General features: G+C 40.6%; 1 protein-coding gene across 6 annotated transcripts in view; it reads left to right on the top strand.

Annotated features, from left to right (window-relative positions):
* The window catches only part of map3k7 (mitogen-activated protein kinase kinase kinase 7), a 142,468-nt gene that overhangs the window by 66,812 nt on the left and 63,296 nt on the right, over positions 1 to 12,360 (top strand). For 4 of the 6 annotated variants that reach the window (XM_078542266.1, XM_078542263.1, XM_078542268.1 and 1 more), the window contains 4 exons: positions 809 to 890; positions 4,334 to 4,485; positions 10,563 to 10,728; positions 11,588 to 11,668. In XM_078542266.1, coding sequence (XP_078398392.1) covers positions 809 to 890; positions 4,334 to 4,485; positions 10,563 to 10,728; positions 11,588 to 11,668 — 481 coding nt within the window. Of the gene's footprint in view, positions 1 to 808; positions 891 to 4,333; positions 4,486 to 10,562; positions 10,729 to 11,547; positions 11,669 to 12,360 lie in introns of those variants that run through there. The other 2 variants (XM_078542264.1, XM_078542269.1) reach the window with 2 other exon arrangements.

Genomic DNA, 12,360 nt, shown 5'->3' with positions numbered 1-12,360 from the left:
AAACATCAGATGAGAGGCACCCTCTACATGGTCATACACCTACACCCAGCCGCCTAAAGTCAAGGAAGAGCTTCATGAACAGTGTTGTTCCGTTACAATCAACCCCATTTGAAGCCCACATCGCCTTGTGGAAAGACCAGCTCGCCAGCTCGAACAACCCCCAGCGATGGAAATTCTACCGGATGAAAGCCTTCCCCCAGGAGCTAATTGCAACTGGGCAACCTGGAAGTGCCTTGGACTGGTGTAGGTAGTTCAAAGGTGTCACTAAGCAAATGGGGATATACAACCAGCCCGACAACTTGTGAATGTGGAACTGAGCCACGGACTATGCAACATCTCCTCCAATGCTTATCGCTAGAGGAACCCTGCACTGTTGCAGATCTTGCCGAATTCAACAACAAGGCACAGAAATGTGTCCAGTTCTGGCTGGGCCATGTATAGACTGTCCGTGGACACGATAAGAAGAAGACTGCCTCAGAGTGCAGTGGATGCTGGGATGCTGAATAAATTTAAGGAGGAGATAGACAGATTTTTAATTAGTAATGGGTTGAAAGGTTATGGGGAGAGGGTGGGAAATTGGAGTTGAGGCCGAAATGAGATCAGCCATGATCGTATTGAATGGCGGGGCAAGCGTGAGGGGCTAAATTGCCTACTTCTGCTCCTAGCTCTTATGTTCTTATATCGTCCCTGTAGTTCTTAATCTTAGTACATAAAGGCCTGGTTCTGTCTAAATAAAATGTGTCAATTGTGGGAGACTTGCGAACATGTCACCCGAAGTAAGAGTCAGTTTTAATTCTTTTATGTTCAGTATTTTCCAGGAGCTGAAGAACCTCTTCAATACCCATGCCACTACTCAGATGTGAGCCAGAGTAACTCTGCCACAAGCACAGGTATGAAACAACAGTAGATTAATAATTTGAAAAGGAAAAGAAAAATAAGTTTCTTTAACTGTTTGCCAGGCTGCTTGATGGTGATATGTAATAACCTTTAATCACTCCATGGAAAATAAAAAGTTACAGCCAATATTCCAGTGAGAGGTTATTTACCAAGCAGGACTGGTGAAAATAAAACCCATTTCTTTAACCAGTTTCTGAGGAAGAACAATAATCTTTGTGGCCTTGACTGTCAGATGTCCAGTCTTTTCATGGAATGTTTATATAATAAGGGGCAAAGCAGATACAACAGCAATATTTGAGAACAATTCAACATTGAAGTGCTGTCTATGATGTAACTGTACTGTCAACCATCCTCCATAATATAAAGGACCTGACACTTGAAGATCTGGTGGCATTTTCATGCGTCTCATGAGCTGATGTAGTTGGGTCTCCTTTTAAAAACTTAAACCCACATGATGCAGTTCAGTTTCCTTTTAAAAGCTTAAGCCAACAGGGTCAGATTCGAAAACAAAAATTCTGGAAATACTCAGCAGGACTGACAGCATCTGTGGAGAGAGAGAGACAGAGATAACGTTTCGAGTCCATATGACTCTTCTACAGGTCGCGGTCACAGATTCTACAGATACATGATCAGTTCCCCTTCCTTTTAACAGTGGAGCTCTGAAGTCTGTACCCTGCCCCCAATCTCCCCCCACCGCCCCCCTCCATCGGCCCTAATTTAAGAGCAGTAGCATCAGCTAAAGAAAACGTGAGAATATCGCTCAAAGATTGTAACAATATGAAAAGTAGCTTAACAAAGAGTTGTTTTATGAATGCAATTCTGGTGGTAAATAGATCAGTAAAAGCTGCCAGAGTGAAAACTATATTCTCGTGGAAGTTCTGGTAAGTCTGATTAGCAAATAATGTTGAACTACTAGATGAAAGAGTCAGAGATCCCAACAACAGTATTCTTGATAAAAGTATTAACAGACAGTAACAAATGATGCTTCAAAATTCATTGTTTGTAGAGTTTCCGAATTGAAATTGAACTGCTAGGGGGTTTACAACTCCTACATTCCTAGCATGGGGACACCTGATCAAGGAGCAAGATATAGGCTGGAATTTTCCGGCCCCGCCTGAGGCAGGAAACGGCATGGACAGGACTGGAAAATTTGGAGAGCAGCCAAAAGTCCATTGACTTTTCACTGGCAGGATTGGGAAATCCTGCCAATGGACTTTCTCTGCAATCTGCCAAACAGGATTTGACCATTGAGTGGATTTAATATGCAGAGTACAGATGCATTGGCAATATTTTATTCACGCTTTATTCATAAAATCGACTGATGCTACACAGGAGGTGTACATTCATACCTTGCTGGATATCAGCAGTCAAATACATTTTGTAATATTAACACAGAAGATAGTGCAGCGTTTGAATGCTGGTGGCTCTCTTCCATCTACCTGCTTGTAAATTATTGGATCCCTGTTTGTTGATTTTAAAGTTTACTATAGTTTTTTTTTCTTGTTGACATCCAGACCATTAATGAGGATTAAAAAGTAAATTATGGGCAAGTATGCTTTCCAAAAATTTAAATGTTTGTAATGACGACAACAACAATTGTATTTCTATAGTGTTTTTAATGCAATAAATCATCCCAAGATACTTCACAGGAGAATTATTAAAACAATATTTGATACCGAGCTGCATAAGGAGATATTAGAGCAGATGCCCAACAACTTGGTCAGGCGCATGTTTTAAGGAGCATCTTAAGGGAGGAAATGAGTAAGAGAGTCAGAGGGATTTTGGGGAAGGAAATCCAGAGTTTAAGGCTCAAACAACTGAGGGCATGGCCATCCAGGACCCCCAAGAGCTCGAACTAGAGGAATGTAGATATCTTGAAGGGTTATGAAGCTGGAGGAGATTCGGCAAAGTTAGAGATGAAGCCATGGATGAATTTGAAAATAAGGATGAGAATTTTAAAATCGAGCTGTTGCTAAACCAGGGAGTATCGGAGTGATGGGTGAACTGGACTTGGCTCGAGTTAGGACATGGGATAGTAGAGTTTTGGATGATGTCAAGTTTATGGAGGGTAGAAAGTGGGAAGCCGGCCAGGAGTGCGTTGGGATAATCAAGTCTAGATTATTTTTCTGGCTTCTATTCAAGATTTTTTGTCGTGACATTTATAGTTTATTGAATATATTTTAATCAGCTTGAAATGAAAAAGATGATGTAACCCTTTCCCCTCCTGCTTAATCCATCGAAGGACCAATATAGCATAAAGATAAAAGCTTATAACTGTGATCACAAATTCCAGATTTTAACTCAGTGCAAATGCATAAATGTGTTTCAAGGTGTTTGGTGTCAAACAAGCATTTTTCAATGTTGAATTTTCTTGAAGAGAAAGAGTTGAATCTGTTTAATTATGTGTTCAAAACAATCTTGGAACAACTCCTTGACACTTTTCCTGAAATTTTTAAGCACATTTCTGAATAAGGAAATATGAACTAACATTCTATATGCGCTGGCAGCCTTCCCAACCTCACCCAAGTCGTTGTGAGTTTTATTTATTCGTTAATGGGATGTGGGTGCTGCTGGCTAGACCAGCATTTATTTCCCATCACTAATTGCCTTTGAGAAGTCGGTAGTGAGCTGCTTTTTAGTGTGCTGATCATCAAATAGGGGCTAACAATGCTAAGCCCAACATTATGCTTTTCTGACCACCGCACTTGAACTTGTCAGCAACAGTCACTTGATACCAATCAACAATACAAACCCTGATTCTTCTTCCCCCATATTACTACACTATTCCCCTACAGAGGCTAATTGTCACATCCCAACTGGAGAAAATATCTAACTAATTATTCCTTGATCTCTGGTCCCATATAGTGCATTTACCTATCGCGTGATATAGAAAACTGGATTGACATGTTTTTAAATAAGATACATTCACAATTAGCTGATACAATCTGATAATATTTAACAAATTTTATATTATAGCCCAAATTAACAAAAAGCTGCTTTAAAATAATTGTGTTTGAATGTGACACCATTTTACTACTGATTTGAATTCAATTGCCTTCTACGTTAACCCAATATGAGATTTATGTTAACATAATTCAACTATCTGTCCTTATTTAATTCAGTTTTAGTTTATATAACTTCAATGGCCCTTTGAAAGGAGTGTTCTTTGCAGTTAATGCATTGGGCATTTTGGAAACTAATTTAATGCCTGTCATGATTTGTGATCACCCCTCTAAATTTGGAAGATGAAGTTAGTTCTTCATTGCTTTTTTTATCCCCCTTCCCCCTCCCCACCCACTCTCTCTCTCACACACACACACACTCTTCTAAACATGACATTAAATGCCTTTACTGATTTCTTTCATTCTGAATTGCTCTATGGTTGCAAGAAGAGTTTTTCTTGAAAATCACATAAATTGTACTGTCTGTTTGCTAGGATCTTTCCTGGAAATTACCTCTACAAATACCAGTAACAAAAGTGATGCTAATGCAGAACCTAGTGACCTACATGCAAATGCTACCAATGACACAATTAAACGTTTGGAATCGAAGCTGGCCCAGCAGCTTAAACTCCAGCCCAAGCAGGCGGTGAGTAAATTGCTCTATTGAAGACTTTATTTTACCTAAGTTGAAAAATCTCCATTATTTAAAAAAAAATCTTTCTTTAACACAATACTGATATGCTGTTTAAGCTTAATAGATGCTACAGTGCCAAGGTTTAGTTTTCATTTCTTCTCTACTGCTATGCTATTTACATTCACACAGCATATAGGCTCTGAGGGGGGCATGTTGTACTCTTGAGTTAAGGGACATTTGTTAGCCTTGTGGATTAGAAACATTTCTGCACTTTCCTCACTCACTGTCAGCATCAAGCAGTCACAGGTAAACAGTCAAGTTCCCTCTACTGTGCTCCAACAATCTCTGCCTTACACACAGCTAACCTTGTGCTTTCTCTGAAAATTTGTTGAATTATAAATGTTTGTCCTCTACGCATTGGACTGAGACTACAGAGTTATTTCATATAGAGCTTATTGTTAGCAGAGGAGTGTCAGTTTTATCATGAAATTCTGGATTCAAGCCCAAATCACAGTTGCAAAATCTTCTTAGTGCCAACATGTCACCAAGTGCTATCTATTTTGGAATCTATATGCAGTGGTAATATTTGTGAAGGTTAACTATACGATTGCTACACGATCTCTACAATGAGTAGTTCGCAATGCAATAAATTATCACGTTAATGATTTTATGCCAAATGCTATTTAATAGTTCAGTGCTGCATAGATCTGAACAATGCAGTGAAACGGAAACGTCTAGAATTAACTTTACCATTGTTTTCAAAAACTATTTGATTCATATGGAGCTCCTGATGTCACATATCACACGTATTAAGGTGTATTGCAAAAGCAGTTCCATAAAAATAAATCCAAAATATATGACTAAGCAATTTTTTAAAATCATGAAATGCAAAGATTTACTTGCCTAGAATAGTTATTAGAAGATGTCAGAGCACAAGTCATTTCACATCTAGAATGTTTTATTTTAATTTTAGGTCTCTATATTACAACAAAGGATATATATTAGGGGACAGAACAAGCAACAAACCTAATCCTAAGTATAATGGGGATGAGCTATGAGGAAGGATTAAAGATTTACGGTCTAAGATTAGTGTGGCGACATTGAAGTAGACAAAATAATAGTATGCCAATATATGCAGCAACTGTGGATTCACTGCAGATGCTCAAAAAGGAGATAGACGATTTCCAATGAGTGGAAGCAGTCAGTTGAGTTAATGTGAGATTCATGATTTCAGTCACCATGAGCAGAATTTTGCCGTCGGCGAGCAGGGGGCGGGACCCACTCGCCGACGCGTAAAATGAAGCAGGATGACGTCAGGCGGAACCCCTGACGTCATCCCGCCCCAATTAAATTTTGAGCAAAATCAGCTGCAGGCCTGCTGACCTATCAATGGCCAATTGAGGCCATTGACAGGATCATTTAAACAATTAAAGGACCTGCCCGTCCAACCTTAAGGTTGGCGGGCAGGCCAGGAGCCCCGGCAGGAAATGGAAAAAACATGAAACCTCATCCATCGGCGGGATGAGGTTTCATGCAGGGTTTTAAACATTTTAATAAAGTTATTCTGTAAATTATGAACATGCCCCATCTCATGTGACATTGTCACAATGACATTGTCACATGACGGGGACATGTTAGGGAGTTTTTTTTATTTTTAATCTATTTCAAAGTGGAAACGATCTCCCTGAGGCTGCACTTTGCCTCAGGGAGATGTGCACTCTTTCGTGCGCGTGCGCGAAAGAGTGCACTCTCGCTTTTGGGGATTCTCCCCCCCCACCCGCACAGGAAGCGCAGAGCGTTTCTCGCCGAACGTCACGTTGGGCAGGCCTTAATTGGCCTGTCCATGTAAAATGGCGGTGCGGCCCGCTTTTCCGGCGGGGATCGGCTCCCCGCCCGCCGGAGATTGGATCGGACCCGCCCACCCAACAGGCAAAAAATTCTGCCCCATGTTTTCCAGGAATTTGCTTGATTCCCTTTGGAGCTGGAGAGAATTTTTCTAGATTGTTTTTAATTCAATAATTGACCAAGTTTTGATTGTACTCTGTCCCAGGAGATTGCGAGACTCTGGGACAGGGAGCAAGATGGGGTTACTGACCTCATCTCCTCTGAGATCTTCCTTCCACAGATTCCAACCTCATAGTCTCCCAACTTCGGACGGCCCGCTTCTATCTCCTAAACAGGACTGTCCCAGCAGACCGATCGTTTCAGCCTGTTCCTGCCCCACGGAACTCATTTCTTTCTATCTTGACTCCATTCTCTCTCCCCTTGTCCAGTCCCTTCCCACCTACATCCGTGATTCCTCTGACACCCTACATCATATCAACAATTTCCAGTTCCCTGGCCCCAACCGCCTCCTCTTCACCATGGACGTCCAATCCCTCTACACCTCCATCCCCCACCGAGATGGTCTGAGGGCTCTCCGCTTCTTCCTCGAACAGAGGCCCGAACAATCCCCATCCACCACTACTCTCCTCCACCTGACTGAACTTGTTCTCTCACTGAACAATTTCTCCTTAAACTCCTCTCACGTCCTCCAAATAAAAGGTATGCCTATGGGCACCCGCATGGGCCCCAGCTATGCCTGTCTCTTTATGGGGTATGTGGAACATTCCTTGTTCCAGTCCTACTCCGGCCCCCTCCCACAACCCTTTCTCCGGTACATTGATGATTGCTTCGGTGCTGCTTCATGCTCTCGTCTGAACCTGGAAAAATTTATTAATTTTGCTTCCAATTTCCACCCCTCCATCATTTTCACATGGTCCATCTCTGACACTTCCCTTCCCTTCCTTGACCTCTCTGTCTCAATTTCTGGTGATAGACTGCCCACCAATATTCATTACAAGCCTACCGACTCCCACATGTACCTCAACTACAGCTCCTCACACCCCGCTTCCTGTAAGGACTCCATCCCATTCTCTCAGTTCCTTCGCCTCCGTCGCATCTGTTCTGATGATGGCACTTTCCAAAACAGTTCCTCTGACATGTCTTCCTTCTTCCTTAACCGAGGTTTTCCACCCACGGTGGTTGACAGGGCCCTCAACCGTGTCCAGCCCATCTCCCGTGCATCCGCCCTCACACCTTCCTCTCCCTCCCAGAACCATGATAGGGTCCCCCTTGTCCTCACTTATCACCCCACCAGCCTCCACATTCAAAGGATCATCCTCCGCCATTTCCGCCAACTCCAGCATGATGCCACCACCAAACATATCTTCCCTTCACCCCCCCGGCGGCATTCCGCAGGGATCGTTCCCTCCGGGACACCCTGGTCCACTCCTCCATCGCCCCCTACACTTCAACCTCCTCCCATGGCACCTTCCCATGCAACCGCAGAAGGTGCAACACCTGCCCCTTTACTTCCCCTCTCCTCACCGTCCAAGGGCCCAAACACTCCTTTCAAGTGAAGCAGCATTTCACTTGCACTTCCCTCAATTTAGTCTACTGCATTTGCTGCTCCCAATGCGGTTTCCACTACATTGGAGAGACCAAACGCAGACTGGGTGACCACTTTGCAGAACACCTTCGGTCTGTCCGCAAGCATGACCCTGACCTCCCTGTTGCTTGCCATTTCAACACACCACCCTGCTCTCATGCTCACATGTCCGTCCTTGGCCTGCTGCAATGTTCCAGTGAAGCTCAACGCAAACTGGAGGAACAGCACCTCAACTTCCGACTAGGCACTTTACAGCCTTCCGGACTGAATATTGAGTTCAACAATTTTAGATCATGAACTCTCTCCTCCATCCCCACCCCCTTTCCAATCCCCCTTTTTTCCAATAATTTGTATAGATTTTTCTTTTACCACCTATTTCCATTATTTTTAAATGCATTTCCATCCATTGTTTTATCTCTACCTTTTAGCCTATTTCGATCCCTTCCCCCCACCCTACCCCCACTAGGGCTATCTGTACCTTGCTCGTCCTGCTTTCTACCCTTAGTGTCACCTATTAGCACATTCCTTAGATAATATCACCACCTTCAACACCTCTTTGACCTTTTGTCTATGACATCTTTTGGCTATCTCCACCTATCACTGGCCCTCTATCCAGCTCTACTTGTCCCCCCCACCTTAAACCAGCTTATATTTCACCTCTCTTCTATTTTTCCTTAGTTTTGTTGAAGAGTCATACGGACTCGAAACGTTAACTGTGTTCATCTCCACAGATGCTGTCAGACCTGCTGAGTTTTTCCAGGTATTTTTATTTATATTTATTTTTGTTGAACAAGATGGGGCTGATGGTTTGTATAGGCTATGTCATGAACATACGGGACAGGCTTGATGAACCAACGGGTCTTTTCCTGTATGTTTCATAAGTATTATTACATCATTACAGTGAGAAAGTCGGACCAGTAGGCATAAATGAGAAGCAGCAAAGATTAGACTGGATATCACAATGGCCTTCATTACTTTAAAGGATAAATGTTTGAAATAATCTGCAAGCAAAACAGTGGGCTACCATAATTGCAAATTTAATGTTCTAGAGTGATGAGTTTCAATGACTGAAATAGCCTTTCTCATTCCTTTGGTTGTATTCCATTCATCCATTCTAGTGAAAAAAATTTTTTTTTTTTTGTAAAGATAAAACTACTGCGTTGATTTGATATCCTTCCCCTGTTCCAGAAAATTTGAACTTGTATTCATCATCATCTGTTAAGGAGATGTATTTTGTGATGGGGAATATCAAAGTATGAAACTGTCTTGGAGCAGAATTATTGGTGCATTGTGCAACATGAACATCCTGGTTGAGATGTTTATGTGAATGTAAAAGCACTTAAAAGTAAATAAAACAAGTGGAAGGCGGTAGAGGAAAACACACCTTAAATAAAATGTTACTGATCCATGAGAATCAGTGGCTGAGTAATAATGTTAAAAAGGCTTTTTAACAGCCTAATTAAAAACAAAATGTAAAAATATAACAAGTTAAATAATATGGAATATAGGCAATAGTGGACAGGAATCCACAAAACTGTGGGAGGGAATATTGTATTTTAAAATACTGCCTTTAAATAGAAATTTAAATTTAGGCAGCAGCAACAGGTGGATCTTTTCAAACCTAGAACCAGTGTTTAATAAAATCTTAATTTCCAACTGCAGAATAGGTTTTAAACTTGCCTCAGCAGAAACATGCCTATAAGTCAGTACTGGCATCAGAATTTTGAGAAGTTCAAAATGATTATCTGGTTACCAGAGCTCAATAAGCAATTGCTATGGACCAGTGATAGGTAAAATTTTGATACTGCAATTCTTCCCAAAGTGCTCACAATCAATGATCAATACTAATGCAAAATAACTAGGATGCAGGAGTAGTAGTAGAGAGAAGCAGGAGCAACTAGTGCTAGAAGTAAAATTTGATTTCAACTGTTGCTAATTTTGCAAGATACAGTGCAGGTTTAGTTTTCTGTATGCCATTACTAATGTTGGCTGTGCTGCTGTGACAAGGTGTTAAACAAAAGAAAGAGTCCTTCCTCAGAGGTGGGAAAACCTATGAAGAATCATGCCCATCATATCTCCTATAGGCTGATTCAAAGCAACATAGGATTGGATTGTCAACCACAGATGGTGAATGTATTGGAGAAAAAATAGCATTTCCTAACCTCTCAAAAAAATTTCTATTTATAATGTCTAGTTAAAAAGAAAGCTAAAATGTTATTCTTTAATTTTAAAATGTTATTGTTGCAATTTTCTTGTTACAATGTGCAAAAATACAAAGCTGTGAATAGATCTGTTCAAAATCACTTGTTCATGTCAAACATTTCTGCAAAAATTTTCATAAATTTTATACCAGTCTCATGAAAACTGGGGAAATCCAGATGGATAAGCAAGAACGTATCAGAAAATGACAGACATTAACATGTTACACAGATTAATAGGAAAGATTTAATGGAAGGAGAATAGTGTACTGAAATACAATTTCTAATGCTTAGCATCTAGCTTGCAACACTAAAATGTGCAGAGGAATAATATTTGTGGTATGTTTTGAAAATTGCTAATTCACTGTAAAAGTCATTTGCTAATCCTGAGAAATTTGCAAATAGCACTGCATCCTTGCTTTCAGAAACTTACTGCACTTCTGCACCTTACTGTAACTTAGGGTGACTCTGCACGATTAAACCTGCCACTGTCTCGAGGGAGTAGCGTTGAGAGCTTGTCTGGAGGACGCACACAGTCTGCTGCTGCCACTCTGGAGGGAAAAAGGTTGAGTGCTGACCTCAGCAATTATTCTGAATTGGAGGCCAGAATTATGAATGCTACCACAGGTAAAAATCTAGAACAAAAGGGTCAGAGCTGTGTGAAACAAGAATATTAATATTCTTTATTATTAATGATGATTATTGTGGATTAATCATTTGATTTTAGAATTTGCAGTTGATTAAAAACATAAATTTAATTTCTGACTTCTAAAGGTAGCTGTTTTGTTTTATTCCACTTCAAGCTGTCAGACTAATACTAATTAATCCAAGTAATTTGTGTGTATGTGAGATAGTGTTTTTTTTTTAGCATTTTTAGTTGGTAATCCTTTGTATAAGTACATATTTTAACCATTGATGTGTCAGGAATACATTAGCTAGCTTTATGTTTACTAATTTCAGATATGAAATTAAGAAAATAAATTACTTGACCACAGCTAAAAGTACCTGACATGACTCCAAAACTAAATTGACATTAAGAGGTTGTCAAATTGACTTTTGACAACTTGCCAAATGTTTTACCCCAAAATATTTGTCATGCGGACTTGTTTCAACGTACTTGTTCTAGCCATATCGTTAATGATGTGGTACATTGCACCACACTTTTTAAACATTGCTATTTTAGTTTAACAGTGTGGGCTGTGTGTGTTTAAATTTAAGGTATGAATGTTTTTCAACGGGCTTTTCAGTAAAATATTTTGTAATCTACAAAGTTGGTTGTTCTATGCTTTAATTGTGCTTTTCATGAGCGATGTGTCTGGGTAAAGTGTAACATCTTTGCTTTTGCATGGTGCCTTGTGATGTGCATGACTGGTCCCATGTAATTTTTTTGTTTCATGTGAAGAGACTGCATTGTTCTAATTGTAATGCGCTTCATACCCTTTTTAGCTATTTGTTGCATGCGTACCTGTGTGTGTGTATTTTGCAGCCCGTCCAAAGCCAAAACGAGGCCACCGTAAAACTGCTTCATTTGGTACCATACTGGATGTTCCTCAGATCGTCATATCAGGTACCAGTTCTAACTACTGGGCTGGCTAGCTAGCTGGCTAACTGCTGACAAATATGGTGCTTGAATGCTCATTGCTCCAGACTGCAGAGAACCTTGTAGAATTCCATGTAAGCTGGAAGAGTTTCTAACTTAACCCTTCCTGAATAAAACTACTAGGCACTAGTAGTTTTATTGTTATTCAAATTACTTGGACCCTACACAATTCCTCACTGATCATAAAATTTCAAGTGCCGGCAACAACTCCGCAATGCCACTTTTGTGGTATTTAAGGACCGAATTCTGAATGTTTGTAGTGGAGGAGAAGGAAATGACAGAATTTGGAACAATAGGTTTGCATATGAGGCACAATAGAACTCTAACTTTATAATTTGGGATAAAATCCTCCAGACTGAAAGTGTTGAGTCTGGAGGATGTGGCATATTGGAACAAGCAGTCTATTTTCGGCTGTGCTGCAGACAATAGATGACCACTTTACGTTTAATGTGATGCAGATCCATTTGAAGAAACTCTGCTGTTACTACTGCTAAATTCTCATCTGTCAACTCAGCAGTGACAATGAAACCAAGTGAATTCACTTCACCGTTGTTGGTTCTGAACTCACCTGGTTGGTTTAGTTATCTGTATCGAGTTCTTGGGCAAGTTGCTGTGTTGGCATTCCTTGACCTTCCTCAACTGCTTGTTCCATGTACCTC

The sequence above is a fragment of the Cetorhinus maximus genome, chromosome 5, assembly GCF_964194155.1.
Source record: "Cetorhinus maximus chromosome 5, sCetMax3.hap1.1, whole genome shotgun sequence".
NCBI lineage: Eukaryota > Metazoa > Chordata > Chondrichthyes > Lamniformes > Cetorhinidae > Cetorhinus > Cetorhinus maximus.
This window is presented reverse-complemented; position numbering and strand designations above follow the sequence as displayed.